The sequence below is a fragment of the Solanum tuberosum genome, unplaced genomic scaffold (genome assembly GCF_000226075.1).
Source record: "Solanum tuberosum cultivar DM 1-3 516 R44 unplaced genomic scaffold, SolTub_3.0 scf00615, whole genome shotgun sequence".
NCBI lineage: Eukaryota > Viridiplantae > Streptophyta > Magnoliopsida > Solanales > Solanaceae > Solanum > Solanum tuberosum.
The window spans coordinates 1-16,945 of record NW_006239601.1 but is presented as its reverse complement, the minus strand read 5'-3'; the positions used below and the strand labels follow the sequence as shown (position 1 = coordinate 16,945).

Sequence of the window (16,945 nt, the reverse complement as noted above, 5' to 3'; positions counted from 1 at the left end):
GATTGGAAAATAAGGGCAAACCTATGGGTGAAGTCATGCATGTGCCATCTTTGTGAGTGTGAGAGTTGTATTTGATTTCGGGACTTCAAATTTTTGAGAAATTTTGTGTGATTATGGAATCATCTTTGTTGTGTAGTCATTTGAGTACCTTTGTTGAGCTTGAACTTGCATTTGAAGCAAACATTGTGAGCTTGAGTACACTTGATAATGGTGAGTCACAATTTGAATCTTTGAGTGCACAATTGAGCTTTGTATGTGTAGTTTGAACCTTGTTGTGTGCATTTATGTTGAGTCTTATGCAACACTATTTGTAGACATCCTTATTGAACCGAGTGATCTTGAGTTTGCTTGAGGACAAGCAAAAGTTTAAGTTGGGGGTCTTGATGAGTCTGAGATTTTGACTCATTTAGGGCTTTGTTTTATTAGTTTAAGTGTCCTCAAATGCCTAATCTATGCTCTAAACTAATGTTAAATTGTTGATTTGTAGCTATGAAGGCTAAGGAGCAAGGCAAGGACCCTATTGGGCAAAAAAGAGCTAACAAGCTGAAGAAGTGAAGAAAAGCGATCCTGGTGATCGCCAAGACCATTCGACGGTTCGCCGAGTGTCTCGTCACTCCACCCAAAGTTCCAACATGCTAGCCTCGGGGACGAGAGAAATTAGACGAGGCATAAACCCTATCGGCGATGCGCCGATTTGATCGGCGAAGGAAGGTTAAACAGACAAAAGTTACAGAATAATCAGTGAAGATTCAAGCAAACGAGCGATCCAAAGGAACAAAGGGCGTATCACGAAATCCATCGCCGATCTCAACATAGACCACCTAAAGTTATAGTTCCCTTTTAGATGAAAACACGAATCAAGAAGGCGATGGACATGGGTGATTGGTGAGTCATTGATTGGTCCGCGAAGCTCGACTTTCCTCGCCGATTTGCCTCAAAAGGTCAAATTTTGGATCAATATAAATTGATATTTTGAAGAGAGAGAGGATCAAAACTATGAGAAACTCCTACCCATAACGAAAAACATTGTTCTTGTTGAGTTTTTGAGACTTTCAAGTAGATTTCAAGTAAATTTCAAATTGGGTTTTGTAATTAAAGCTCCATTGAATCATTTTAACAGCTGGAAAAGTAATACCCAGCCATGGAAAATGTAATAGGTATTGAAGTCTTACTCTTTATGATGAGTAGCTAAAACCCCCATACTTGGGGGTATGACTATGTGACTAATTGTCTGATTTAGCTGATGGGTGTTAGGGATTATTAATCATAATGCTCTTTTGAAGTGGGTTTGATTTATAGCTGTTGTTAAATTGATATATTGGAATGTGTATTTCGATATTGTTAGTGTCTTATGCTTGCTTGAGAGAGAGGTGTAAAGCTAAGGTTATAAATTAGCATTTGTAGTCTTTGGGTTGTTGTGGGTTCAGTTCGAGAGAGTGAATTCTAAGCTTAATGCTACCTATCTAGCTGGAGAGAGTAGGTGAAGTGAGGTTTTGGGCTGTTTATTGTAAGAAGCTTGTTGAGGTTCGAGAGAACTCACCTGAAGCGTAATAATTGTTAGAGATAAAGCTATTGTATCTAAGGTCCAGCCTACCCGCTATGATTTAGAAACCGTTAGTAATTACCGAGCACCCATTTAGCAAAATTGGTTGTTAGTCGGTCATACACATGAGTATCTTTTAATTACTTGTTTCTCCTTTGTTGTTTGTGATTGCTTTACTTGCTAATTTCCTACCAAATCCCCCATCTGACATTCATGTCACTCCCTCAATTTATTTCAGTGCTTTTGATAGTTTTCATTTCTATAACCGATTAATTTGCATTTATAACTTCATAATTGAATTCAAACTTGTACCACTCCCTGTGGGTTGGACCCCAACTCACTTGTTGGATTTTATATTAGATTACGATCACCCACATATAGTATTGGATGAGGTGTGGTTGATAGTTAATCAATGGGCAAGTGGAGCGTACCATCCAAAATTTGGAAGATATGATAAAAGAGTGTGTGATCGCATTCAAGGGTAATTGGGATGATCATTTGCTTTTGATTTAATTTGTATATATTAATAACTACCACTTAAGTATTGGTATGGCTATATCTGAGGCATTATATGGTAGGAGGTGTAGACCTCCTATAGGCTGGTTTGAAGTGGGTAAAGGTTTTTTGATAGGTCCCGAGTTGGTACATGAGGCTATAGAGAAAGTTAGGCTTATTAGGGAAAGGTTGAAAACGACTCAAAGTCGACAAAAGTCCTATGCCGATGTTAGAAGAAGAGATCTTGAGTTTGATGTGAATGATTGGTTTACTTGAAACTCTCACCCATGATGGGTGTGATGAGATTTTGAAAGAAAGGGAAGCTTAGTCCCCATTATATGGGCTCATATCAGATTTCAAGGCGTATTGGTAAAGTTGTTTATGAACTTAATTTGCCTAATGACTTGGCATCGGTACATCCAGTTTTACATGTCTTCTGTAATGACCCTAAAAATGAGCTAGTGAAACTAGAGCCTAACGTGTGTTCGTCATGAGTTTTGATGTGGTTTAATGTTCTCCCGAGCCATGGTTGAGGTGTTTAGGGGTTAGACGTCAAGGTACGACTCCCCAAGGATCACCCTAAGGGTCCATAAGGAGGACCCTAAGTCTAAACCCCAAGATGCCAAGAAAACCATCAACTTGGCCAAAACTTTGTGACCTACGGAGGGGGTTCACGCCCCGTAGGTCCATCCATGCCTCGTGGATGTCCTCCGTAGGTCAAGAGGCATAAAACCAACTTGCAGCCCCAGTCTATGGACTAGCAGCACGGTCCGTGAGTCCATGACGTGATTGGGCACTGTTATTCTGGTGCAGTCTCGGCAAATTATTATATGGATGATTATTTTAAGTGTTTTAAGGTATTTTAAGACTATAAAAGCATTGAAACCCTCATTTAGACTTCATCTCTCATAATCAAAACCCTTCCCTTCTAAAAAGTTCTCTCTAGAAACTCCATTGGAGATCAAGGTCAAGTTCAAGCTAGGGTTGGGATTTCAAGGTGTTTCTTCTTCAATTTCGTGTGATTCTTCAAGTATAAGGTATGGTGATCCTTCATCTAGGGTTAGCTTTCACCCTAGAGTCAATTTCAAAGAAGTTTTAAAAGTTTTCAAGTTACACAAAACCCCTAAGTTTTACTCAATCTGATGGGTTCTTGCATCAAACATTTTCAAATGATAAACTATGATTATATTGATGTTTAATGGATGATTTAAGATGAAAAATTCTATGAACCCATGATATCTCTCAATTCCTAAATTTTGCCTTATGAAGTGGGTTGTTGATTATGAATGAATGATGATGGATTCATGTGTAGATTGATTTAGATTATTGATTTGTATCATTATCTATGTATAATTATGGTGAATTGTTGGGGAATTGAGGAAATGTGATCATAGCCTTGAAAGGGTAATTTGACCTAATTTCGTGTTAATGTAGAATTGTGCTTGAATTGTTGATCCACTTGAAAGGTGGATGTGTTTACTTACTATGTACATTGTGATCATGGCCTTGAAGACATATTTTGATGAATTGAAGTATTTTCATGATATTGTATATGTGAATGTATAATGTGTAGGATTTCTATGTGATTTCAATGATAGAATGATGATCATGTTTAGAAGCTAATTGTGTTAGGATTGAATGTTATCTCTCTATTAGCACTCATGAATGATAATGATGAATGTGAAGGGTTTCTACAATGTGAATGTTGAATCTAGAATTGGTAGGCTCATGCATCCTTTTCTAGAATAATGAATGTGTCTTTACTTGATGAATATGAATCGATAGGCTATGACATTCCTTTCATATATGAGTATTGAATGTGTCTTGACTTGATGGTTATGAATTGATAGGATTTATGCATTCTTTTCATAAATGATCTAATGTAATGAAGACTCTAGAATCGATAGGCTAGTGACATTCCTTTCTTAATGAGTTAATGTACGATGAATCAATAGGCTAGTGGCATTCCTTTCATGAGTATAAGAATGTAATGAGGGACCATGAATCGATAGGCTTATGGGATTCCTTTCATGGGACTCTAGAGCTATCCTTGAATGTACCTTGGATCGATAGGCTTATAGCATTCCTTCCTTGTGTAATAATGTATCATGGGTCTATAGGCCTATGGCATTCCTCCCATGATACATTAATGTAATGTGAATGAAATAATCTATGGGAATGTAGGCTAATCACCGAGTGGATATGGTAAGATGGAAACTTTCCCAATGTTAGGCTAAAGTTCCAATGAACATTTTCCTATCCCATAACTATGTGCCCAAATAGGATATTAGCCAACGGATTCCATTCGAGCTAATGTTATTGTTCTACCTTAGGCAAGTGGAACACCTCTTACGGTGTGGGGTTACTTGACACCGGATTCCATGTCTAGCTTGCATGGTCTATGTCGGTTAAATGCTTATTCCCATCATGTGAGATGTGCATTATGGTTTCTTGAGGAGTTCTACAAAGTGTGGGTAGTAGTATGGGATGCTATCCATGCATTGCACAAGTAGGCTTTGAGAGGATCATAGTGAGTTTTCTAAGTCTTAATGACTATTGTTTGAATGTCCTCCTAGGAAGAAGTTAAGGAGAATGTTGGTCTAATGTCTAATGAATGAAAGTCCTCTCTGTGCATGAAGGTGTCCTAAATGAAGTTAATGAAGAATGTTGGCTTAGATGCTTAAATGTAAAGATGCATGCTATACTTGGATTGTATTATGAGTTACTTTTTTGTCATGTCTATTGTATGTGAATCTGCCTTGTCTATGGTGACTTCAAAGGAGTACTTAGTATAAGTAGTAGTATGGGATGCTACTTGCACATTGCACAAGTATGACTTAGAGTTGTCTTAGATGATGGTCTTAATGTGATAATGTGATTCATGTAATGTTTATGTCTCTTAAATGTTTTATTGTGTAAAGGTGCAAAAGATGAATGGTAAGTTCACTTTTGGTGACCTTAAGGTGGTGCCTTAGTGTGGGTGGTGGTATGGGACGCAACCCATACATTGCACAATGTATAGCTTGAGGGTTACTTGAGGTGGAGGCTAAAGGTGAAAAGTAAAGAGTTATATGTGATTTTGCTCTAATGTGAATTATGTGACTTTGTATGTTGGTTGTAACTTATATTATGTCTCTTGTATCAATGATCCTGAAGTTTTACAAAAATGGCATAAAAGCATGAATTTCAACTCAAATGTCCTTTTCAAGCATGTTTTTGCATGGTCATCATACTTAGTACATCTAATGTGTTAACCCTATTCTTTTCCCTTTTTACCAAAGTGTAGGCTTTGGAGATGTTAGTGTTCTATGCATGAAGGATGGATTTCTAAGGTGGTTGAAGATGAAGACTTGGTGAGTCCTCATAGTTTCGAGGACAAAACCCATTGTGTTTCCTTTTATGTCTTTAGTTTTATTAAAGCTTTTGTATGGGCTAAGTCCCAATGTTGTATTCAAAGTATTAGATGGTTTGAGACATAGTGTATAAAGTCTAGAAAGTCTTTGGCTTGCTTTTTAATGAAAGTCTTTTCGATTGTAAAGGAAAATTTTTAATTCTTCTCTATTTTCCTATGTTCTTATGTTCAAGAATGCTACGAGGCTTGTATTAGACCCCTTCGGCGTTGAGTACGCCGTGTTACGACTAAGGGGTGCTCTCGGGTCGTGACATCTTCTTGTTAAAGAAATGTGTTGGTGATCCTACATCTATAGTGCTATTGGAGAGTCTTGGCATAAATGATAACCTTTCTTATGAAGAATTTCTGGTTGAGATTTTAGACTGGCAAGTTCAAAAGTTGAGAAATAAAGAAATTGCTTAGGTGAAGGTTCTTTGAAAAAATCAGTTAATTGAGGGTGTTACTTGGGAGATCGAGACCGATATGATATCACGTTACCATCGTCTCTTTCCCTTCGTCCCTACTCTAGCTTGAGGTATTCAATTCCTCATGGGTTATTCTATTGGTGTCACGTGTCTTGGATATTCTCATGATTGAAAAAATGAGTTAACTTGATTTATTTCTTCATGTTTATGTGCATATGAGTATGAGTTGCATATAGACCTTATGAAATGATATTTTGAACATGCTTTAGCTTGGAGTTGAGTTTTCCTTCTCGAATATGTGCATTTATATGATTGCATTCATGATTTGGCTGTTAGGTTTAAGTTCCTACCCTTCACATGATGTCTTGAATCTCATTCGAGGACGTATGTTCCCAAGGTGGAGATATTGTAATACCTCAAATTCAACAAGATGAAAATTTTAGTTTTTCAAAAAACTGGTGCCAGCACTGACGAAGCAACCAACGTGCGTAGGTTGGACCACGGACTGCAAGTGGGACCGTGGTTGGCTAGTCTAAATTTTCCAAAATGTCAAGGTTTATGTATTTTATTTTTATACGGTTCACCAGGACGGTCCGTTGTCCAATGCACGGGCCGTAGGTAGGTCTCGTAGGTGAGTCACATACTTGGTGGAATTTTGAGGGCCAAAGGTGGGACTTATGGTGGCTATGTACGGACCGTAGGTTGACCAACGAATCGTACATGGGTCCCGCCATTTTGAAGGCCTTGAAAACAAGTTTCTGAACCCATCGATGGTTGACCAGGACGGTCCATGGTTGAACCTATGGACCATGGATCAGCTGTCGTCGGGGTCCGACAATTATTTTAAAAGGGGCTTTTGGATATTTTCCTAATTACTGCAACCCAATACTATGTCGGTTTACCCTTTACCCAAAGCCCTATATAATGATTTTTAACCCCCAAAACACCCAATTCAATTCATTTTCCTAAATTCCCCAAAGTTGAACAAGTCTTCCTCTCAAATATTTCTCTCTCTAAGGAAGAAGAAGGAAGCTAGGGTCTCAAGATCAACTCTCCTAATCCTCTATTGATTTCAAGCTTTTGGCATCAAGGTATGATATTTTTCACCCATGGAGCTCTTTCTTCCATAGGGTTCCTGAATTCTCCAATTTACAAGTTAGAAATCTTCAATTGATGTTAGGGTTTTCTTCCATGTCATGGGTTCTTTTCAATGTTGATCTAATTGATTGTTTTATGAACTATTATGCATGAATTGAGATATTTCCATGTTTTAAAGATGAATCCCATGAACCCATGCTTAACCCATATTTTCTAGACTATGATGATTGAAGGTGGGTTTTGAACTATGAAAGACGAATTTATGAATATATGCCCGTTCTTACGAAATTGTTGAAAATGATATAAGTTGCTTTGAGAGTAAAGCATAAGTGTTGTTGTTGTTGTTGATTGTTGTGAAATGATTTCTCACATAATACTCAATACATGAATGTGAAAGGTTTTCTCACATAAATGATTCTAGAGTTGAAAAGTTTTCTGAACTAAACTATGAATCAAGTTTTAGGAGCTATTCTAATGGTAAGACAAGAGGTGATTACCCATGTCCCTATAACGATAAGACAAAAGGTGATTACCCATTTCCCTTAAAGATAAGATGAATATGATTGACGACTATTTCGTGGAAATTATGTTTAGTACCGAGTGAACAAGTGGCAATTACCCGTGTCCCATAAATTATGTGCCACCATAGGTTGTCTTAGATAGGCATTAGCTAGTGGGTCCACTTAATCTAGAAGTTATGGTCCTTACCTTGGCAAGTAAGGACACCTCTTTTCGGTGTGGGGTAGACACCAAATTTCATGTTATATCTCACATGGTCTCTATGTCGGTTAAGGCAAATTTCCCACAGCAATAATGATGAATTAAGGTTACTTCTAAAAGTATCTCACATGTGTTCAAAGATGATTTTACCTGCATTGACCATGATCATGATTATACTTCTAATCTCTTATCTTATGTTTTAACTTGGTCTTTGTATGTCATAAAAATCTCCTTTTAGCATGATTTGATAACCTTTATGCATTGCTATCATACTTGGTACATTATTGTACTAACACATACTCTTGCCTATATTCCTCTAAAAATGTATGGTCCGATGCTCTGATTCCGCATCCCCGTGGCTAGAGATCACTTCGGTAGTCTTGAGTAGTGGTGACTCCTCATGTTCCGAGGACCTAACCTTTTATTGCTTTCCGTCATTACTTTCCACATATTGTATGTGATGCATGGATTACGTCCCAATCACTATTAATGTAATAGATGGCCTTGAGACTATGTAGAATTCCGCTTCGTTTTTGTCAAAATCTTTATGATTTAAAATGTCTCTTTTAAACTTTTAATTTCTATTATCTTGTTTATGCATGCTATGTGGCTTGTATAGGGTCTCTCGGGGGTCCTATACACCATGTCACGTCTAGGGGGTACTTTGGGTCGTGACAAACTTGGTATTCAGAGCACAAGGTTTAGAAAGGTCATAGGATATCTCATAACATTTGGACTTAAATGGAGTCCAATTGCATTTGGACTAAAATGGAAGCCAATTACATTTGGACTAGTCTATTAAATAACAAGACGGGCCCAACGAATATTCTTCAAGCTTAAGGTCCACCAAAATTACTTGGAGAACAAATACTCCCAATTTCTAGCTCACACCTATATAAATGGGTCTTTCAGAAGGTCAAAAGGAGGAAATAAATAGATAAGCTTTAGTCTTTAGTGGTGATCCGCAAGTATTCTGCATACAAAAATGTCTATGTGGTGAGCCCCAAGTTTTCATACCTTCACAATTATGATTAATGCTTTGCTTCACATTTGTGCTGAAATTTCAGCAAGTATTTCATCAATTCAAGAATAAAACAAAGCTCTTGAATATATCAAATCTCTTAAACTGACAGTCGTCAGATTACATCTTTTTTTATATAAATAATTATAAAATTGTTACCCCGAAAATTATTGAATATAAATATCATCAGCTACACTTTTTTTTTCTTGATTATTATTTTTCAGGAACGAAACTTTAACAGTAAGAAACACATTTCTACATTTTGCAAATGAGTTATACTTTAATTTAGTTGAAGAATGAGCAAATATGCATTACTTTATAAAGACCTGGAAATAAGATTACATTTTGAGAAACATATATATTCCCTATAAAATACATCATCTACAATATCAATCATTGACTCAAAATCCTAAATTTAGCTCTTGCTATAAAATTAAAATATCTTTGCCATTGGGCATGGCAAGTTTGAGCATTAGATCAAATCCTGTAGCAATATATAGAAAGTACCTATCATCATTTGACCTTTATTCCCAAAACTAATAAAACGTAAATTAAAAATTTAGATGAGTATACTAGACGAAATATTAGAATGTGACTATCAAATACAAAAATAAAAAAATATTTGACACAAATAAGTGACTTTGTAAATTGTTTCATAATCTCAATTCTCATTCGTCTTCATTAATCTCATCAAGGATCACAATAAGAGCAACTATGAAAGCAAAATCAACGTTTGCACTCACAGTTACACCAAAATTATCTTTGCCAAGAAGAAGACTTTCAGCGGTGCGCTTCTTGTGCATCTGCAATTACAAGTATACATTAATATAAGGAAAAGTTACCTAAATACACAATTTATATTACCATAATCTCTAAAATTTTCTATCATTTAAAAATATTTCAAAAATTTCCTCTCGGATACACCACTCCACTCTTGCTGATACATCCATATCTCTCTCTCTCGGATACATCTCTCCCCTCTCGGATACATCCCTTCCCTCTTGGATACATTCCTTCCCTCTTTGATACATCTCTCCTATGTATCCGGATGTCATATCCCCTCTCGGATACATCCCTCCACTATGTATCTAGAGGTCTGCTAATAGAGGCGGACCTACCCCTCTAGGTGGGGATGCACTTGCACCCGTTAATTTCAGAAAAAATCATATATATATATATATATATATATATGTATCTTGAGAAACTAACAAAAATTATGATATAATTAACAGTGTACCCATCAAGAACATAAAAGTCTCATTGTGCTATTGGTACAAGCTAGTGGATACACCCACAAGACTTTGGTTCAAATCCAGCTAGACTGTTTATTTCATTGTTTTTAATTCGCCTTTTATCCGGAGATTTATGTAAATTATACTTAATATAAACACTTGTAATTTGGAAGAAAGAAAAATGAAACGTTTTTCTATTTACCTTGGCTACTTCTGTAGAATTAGAAGCATAAATGACACAAGATTTTTCCATCCAACTGCCTTCAATTTTGAAGTCACTAACTTCTTCTTTAGTGTTAGTAGCCAAGAAGACATCTAACTTGGTCTTCAAGAATTGAAGAAGTCCAGACTTCTTAACACTAAAAAGCAATTGTTTAGGGTCTGTACTCTCTCCTCTGAATGCTTGCCATCTATTATGAGCAGTCAATAGCTGTGCTTTCAAATAAAACAAGGCAACACATGAGCATATATATCCAAGTTCGCAGGTTCTCATATGGTCACTCAACTAATAGTTATTATATCAGAAAGTCAGTTTTTTTTTCCTCTTGATTTTAATGTTTTCTTGAATAAAAAATTTGACTTTCTAAGAAAATAATTATTAATGGGTGACTATTTGAGAAATTAACTCTAAAGTTTGTTGAAGATATTGGTCAAGTATGATGCGAAATAAAATTAATCAATTAATTAACTCTAACTCAATCATAAACAAATTGGAGGTAGGTTATAAAAATCATATATTAATTCAACAAGTAACATATGCAAAATATTTTGCAAGCGAAGTCACTTTTGAACAAATGAATTGTTGTAATAAGATTGTCTAAATAAAAATCAAGTTAAATATATTAATGTAATTGCCTTTAACATTAAAAAAGAAAAAATAAGGAAAAAAAGTATTTCAAAATAAGAAAGCTATAAAAAGATTTAATCATTTCATATCATTTGCTCGATAAAAGATAAAAGGCTAAAAAAAGATACATTATCAAAAATTGAAAGAAATCAAAATCTAACATAAAAACATTAAAATTCTTATTCAAATGCATGATTATGACAATCCATTGAGAATTATAACTTGAGAATTTGAGTGTTTGCTATCTTAAATCTCTAGTTATGATTCCAATTTCATATCCTTCCCCTATTTATATTTACCTTATCCTAAAATCATAACACTATCAATAAATACAATTTTAAATAACAAATAAATTAAAGATGACCTTTTGTTGAAACGTGACAAGAGGATTTCCAGCACCATCTACCAAAACTCGACGTTCACGTAGGCTAAAGACCTTTCCTTTGATAGAAAAAACGACATTTTCATTGACATCAAGGACTTGAAAAGAACCATCTTTTAAGGTCATGACCTGCTTAACGATACTCAGATCAACCGCGTATGGAGCACAAAATTGTGGACCTATCACTTCTAAACGCTCTGTAGCCATAGCCTCACTTGTTCCTGCCATGATGAGTTTGGAGATATTAGATGAGTAGAAGAAACTCAAATTTGTGAATTTTGTTTTGTGGCTAATTAAATGCTTATTATACGAGAATAAAGGATTGTGTCAAGTTCGTGTAAAATTTTACAAAATATTCGGATGTTCATTTAACCAATTACTTTTTTCTTGTAAACTAGTGTCTCAGCATGAGTGGATACCATATTATTATTATTTTAATTAAAAATTGATAATGCATTACATATTTGAAAAACTTTTATTTAATTAAAAGTTATAAAATTAAATGTATTGTAATGTCCTTTATAAGTGCATATCTAAATTATTTGTAGTAGACTGAAAAAGGCAATTAGTTGCATTGTAGCAGAAAATCAATCTGCCTTTGTGCAGGGGGAGATCAATGATGCATAATGTTTTGATATGTCATGACCTCTTGGGACACTACAATAAGAAGAATGTATCTCCTAGGTGCCTAATGAAAATAGACCTAAAAAAAGCTTAGGATATGATAAGCTGAGATTTTCTAGAAAAAGTACTAACTAGTTTTGGTTTTCCTGAAATATTTATTAAATGGATCATGATGTGTGTATCTACAACCATGTTCTCAGTGAAAATTAATGGAGAGAACCATGGTTTCTTTGCTGGGAGGAGAGGGCTTAGGCAAGGAGATTCTTTCTCCCCTTTGCTATTTGTATTAGTAATGAAATACTTGTCAAGAACACTCCAAAATAAGAGCATGCTGCCAGATTTCAGGTACCATCCAATGTGCAAGTAGGTGAAGCTTAGTCACCTGATATTTGCTATTGATATGATGATATTCTGCAAAGGTAATATGGCCTCTGTGAATAGAGGCATAAGCAGACTTTAGTGTTGCCACAAGATTGGAGGCAAATATGGAAAAATCCAGTGTATTCCTAGCTGGGGTGGATGAGGAAATAAAGACTCAGATTCGTGCAAGAACTGATTTTTCACTTAGTGAGTTCCCTATAAGGTATCTTGGACTTCCCCTATCACCAAAGAAATGAAAGAAAATAGATTGTTGGTCCTTGATTGCCAAGAATACTCAGAGGATTGAAGTGACATATTCCAAAACTCTCTCATATGCTGACAAATTGCAAGTGATAAATATTGTACTATTTTCCATTCATAGCTTCTGGGAGGCAGTATTTATTCTCCCCCAAAGCATACTAAAGGAAATATATAGGATTTGCAGGGTGTATTTGTGGGGGAACTCTGATGAAAAGAAACAGGTTGCTTTGGTCTTTTGGGATAATGTTTGCTATCCTAAACGACAAGGTGAACTGAACATAAAGGACAATAGGACCTGGAATCTAGCTTCAGTTAGACAATTGTTATGGCAGATCATAGTGCATAAGGAATCTTTGTGGGTTAAATGAGTACATGAAATATATTTAAAGGATGAAGTTTCTATATAGAACCACAAGGTAACCATAGATTGTAGTTGGTATTGGAGAAAACTCAATGCAATTGTCACGCTTCGAGCCTATACCCTGGATGTGACCGACACTTGAGAACCACCGCTGCTCTCCAAGCGAACCATTGGTCTGGCTGACTACTTAGCGGAAGACCTACTCAAGCAAAACAAGCTTAAAATATAATTATAAACGTTTAAGCTCAACAATTTCTCAATTCAACTGTTTGAAAATACTTAAGCTCAGAAATAGTAACTCTGTAAAACAGTCTCAAAACATCTCAACAAAAGGGAAAGTAAGGAGAGACTCCTCGATTCTAACTATCTATGAAGCCTCTAAATACTAAGAAAGATGTCAGGACAGGACCCTCGACAGCTTAACAAAACATGAAATAACTATGAAGCCCTCCGGAAAGCAAGGAGGCTCACCAAAGTTAGCTAGAGTGCAAATGGTATCAACAAAGAACCTTTTGATGACCCTAAACACTTGTATCTGCATCATAAATAAGATACAGGTCGAATGACATTAGTACATTGAATGTACGAGCATGCAAGGGGAAATTGAAAGCATAAACAACTGAGCTGATAAGACTGGAAGACATACTCACCTCAACTCAACTCCATTACAAAAGCAATAATAAGAGATGCATTATTTAAAGCTTTATAAAACAGAAATATTAACTCAAGATGCATAAAAATACAATAAGTTATTTTTTACTCTTATTTGGGAGATTCTCTAACCAACAATCATCACTATGAGCTAGATGATGATACATCGTCTCACCCACGCTGCCAGAAATGTCCTATACCTTGCTGGGTATAGAACACCTCAACAAAGTGAATCCACTAAGCTATGCTTAAAAATGATAAATAATCATCTAAAAAGTACGACCTTTTACCCATGTTGGCTACATGGTTTATAAGGAATGTGAGTTGTTTGAACTCATCCCCATATCAGTGCTCAATACTACTCCCAATAATATATAAACTCGTGCTTAAATGTATAAAACATACTATTTCTCAAAAGATCCTCTTGAAAGAGGTAATACTCTGAAATATCTCTAAACTCATAAATTGATTTAGAAATCAACATTTCTCTCTTTAAATGAAAAAGTGTTACATCTGGGAATACTTAGTTCCCTTATACTTTTTTTTCAATAATGAATACAACTCTTCGCATTACTCATATTTACTTTCTCAAGACTTGGTTCAAAATCATTGTTAAATACAAAAAAATCCTCAAAATGACTCAAAAGACCTCTTGAACTTTTCCTCTTAAGCTCACATTAGTTTGGAATGTAAATTAAGAAATGTGATTAGGACATGTAGGATCTCTCAAGGATGAATAGAGCCTTTAGGAGCTAATACGAAGAAGGGAACGTAGTCACGATTCAAAGGAACACGTTCGGAATGAAGCACAGAAAAAAAAAACTAAGCGACCCTGGCGCGCTGCTAGCGTGGGGGCCAGGCCTCAAACTATTGACCAAAGTTTTGGGCGCACTGCTATGTGGGGTACTAAGTCCCAAACTACTTGGCAATAATCATGGCGCCTTGGTGGCGCACCACCCCACCCCCATACCCAGAAATTTGACGAATCTTTATACTCAATTTAGGGTCTTAACTCGTTTAGAATAAGGGAAATTCTCCTAACCACTTCTCGATTCTCAAACCTAATACGAATAAATGAGGAATTCAACACAATCCCTTTGGGAAACACAACTTTTACTAAATATCGACAACACACAAGAATTCACAATCTCAATTGTTAAGGAATTAAACAAATATCAAGAACTACTCAAGAAGCCTTTAGATACAATGATTTCATGGATAACTAGATGTATAACATGAAGACGAACATGTCCAACACTGTGAGAAGCCTTACATACCTTGAAAGAACAATGTTCTTGGTGAAAATCGACGGAATCTTGACGAACGCTCAAAACCTAGCTCTTTCTCCTCTTTAACTCTTCTCTTATTATTCTAAGTGTTTAGGAATGTGAAAAAGGGGTTTAGAATATGATTAGACCCTTAATTGGGTGAGGAAAAACGTGGCTAGGCTTATTAGGAAAAGGAAAATTCCAAAATACCCATCTAAAAATGAATGAGATGCATTAAATAGAGAGGCTTCACTCAAACACGCATAACCTTTTACTCCGAGCTCGCAATTAATAAAACTTGGTGGCGCTGGAATGAGGACTCAAAGACCTTCGATTTGATAATTCATGGGCCACCTAATTCTTTATGTTAAAAGATATGGTTGTTTGAAGTTGACAAAAAACTAGAAACTGATGGGTGACTTGTATGAACCTCTATTTAGCTCTTTCAAAGTCCGAGGTGTTACAATATCTCCCCCTTGGGAACATTTGTCCTCGAATGAGATCAAACTAAGCAGAACAGGAGTGCGAAGTGTCTAACAACTCAACTGAAGCACACAACACACATTTAACATAAAATCCACATGTAAACTTAAAGAGTACTTTACAAAAATCTAGTGCCTTGGTTTGGAACTGGTTCAGAAGGAAAGAGATGATGGTATCTCCTTCATATCCTCTTTGGCCTCCCAAGTAGCTTCCTCAACAAATTGATTCCTCCAGACCTTAACTGATCAACCTTTTTGGTTCTCAATTTGCGAACCTGGCGATCAAGAATCTGAACGGGCATATCCTCATCAGATAGGTTGTCCTTGATACCAATATTCTCGGTAGGTACAATAAGTTAAGGATCTCCCAAATATTTATTTGGCATAGAGATATGAAATACCTAATGGACTCCTGCTAACTCTGACGGTAGTTTCAACTCATAAGCTACGTTATCAACCTTCTTGGATATTTTGTAAGGACCAATGTATCATGGACTGAGTTTTTCCTTCTTACCAAATCTCATAACACCCTTCATAAGTGAAATTTTCAAATAGACCCCATCATCAACCTCAAATTCTAAGTCTCTTCTCCTAACATCTTTATAGGATTTCTGACGACTTTGCACTGTTTTCGGCCTTTCCTTTATAGTCTTCGCTTTTTCCATGGCTTGATAAACCAAGTCTGTCCCTATCAAATCAGCTTCACCAACCTCAAACTAACCAATAGGTTATCTACATCTTCGCCCATAAAGAGCTTCATAGGGAGCCATTTGAATACTGGAGTGATAACTGTAATTGTAAGCAAACTCTATGAGAGGCAAGTGGTCATACCAATTACCCTTTAAATCTATGACACATGCCCTCGACATATCCTCTAGGGTATGAATTGTGCGCTCTGCTTGTCCATCCGTCTGAGGATGAAAAGCAGTACTTAGATTTACCTTCGAACCCAAACCTTTTTGGAAAGACTTCCTAAAATGAGCGGTGAATTGTGCACCCCTATCTGAAATGACAAACAGAAGAACTCCATAAAGTCGGACTATCTCTTTAATGTATAATCTGGCATAATCTTCTGCTGAATTTGTAGTCTTTACCGGTAAGAAATGGGCTGATTTAGTCATCCGATCTACAATCACCCAAATCGAATTATGCTGCTTGCGAGATCGTGGGAAGTGATTAACGTATCAACTACACCTCATCCAATACTAGGTGTACACGATCGTTAAGCAATATAAACCCAACAGAAGAGTTGGGGTCGATCCCACAGAGAGTAGTTATATTTTGAAATCAAATATGAAATTACAATAGTGATTTTTGTAGCTAGAGGACTAGTGATTTTCGGAAACTATTAATGAAATCTGAAAGGTGACAACAATGTCAGGGTGAAGGGTTTTTTAGATAAAAAAATAGCCTCAACAAGTAACTGGGAACAACCAAATACGAGAAAGGTACTTGGGGGATTGACCAACCGATTGCTAAATTCAACTTAATGGGTGCAAATTTGTAACCAAAAGTGCCAACTCTTCATGGGTAAGATGAACTTTAGGTGAGGCACTTTTCTCTCAAATAACTACCTCGTTTCAATTGAGTTCTCTCGAACCTCAATGGTTTAAACATAAAGACCAGTGCACAACCTCACCACATCCACTCTCTCGAGCTGAATACATAGCATGAGTCTTAGGATTCACTCTCTCGAGCTGAATCCATCGTAATGCACTAACTATGAGTGCTAACTTATCACTTTAGGTTTACATTTCTTTCTCAAGCAAGCATAAAACACTAAA

General features: G+C 36.2%; 1 protein-coding gene across 1 annotated transcript; it reads right to left on the bottom strand.

Moving 5' to 3' along the window:
- Positions 1-9,361: 9,361 nt before the first annotated feature.
- Positions 9,362-11,384, bottom strand: LOC102586374 (protein LURP-one-related 15-like). Its single transcript, XM_006366814.2, has 3 exons — positions 11,137-11,384; positions 10,128-10,355; positions 9,362-9,496 (listed from the first exon to the last, which is right to left on the bottom strand). The coding sequence occupies exons 1-3, from the start codon at positions 11,380-11,382 to the stop codon at positions 9,362-9,364; spliced, it is 609 nt and encodes a 202-aa protein (XP_006366876.1). The 5' UTR covers positions 11,383-11,384.
- Between the last annotated feature and the right edge of the window lie 5,561 nt (positions 11,385-16,945).

Excerpts from the sequence above, each read along its gene's own strand:
- LOC102586374 (XM_006366814.2), bottom strand. The coding sequence starts at position 11,382 with ATGGCAGGAACAAGTGAGGCTATGGCTACAGAGCGTTTAGAAGTGATA. Across the intron at positions 10,356-11,136 it reads TTGTCACGTTTCAACAAAAG|CTATTGACTGCTCATAATAG; the intron begins GTCATCTTTAAT and ends TTGAAAGCACAG. Across the intron at positions 9,497-10,127 it reads ATTCTACAGAAGTAGCCAAG|ATGCACAAGAAGCGCACCGC; the intron begins GTAAATAGAAAA and ends TTGTAATTGCAG.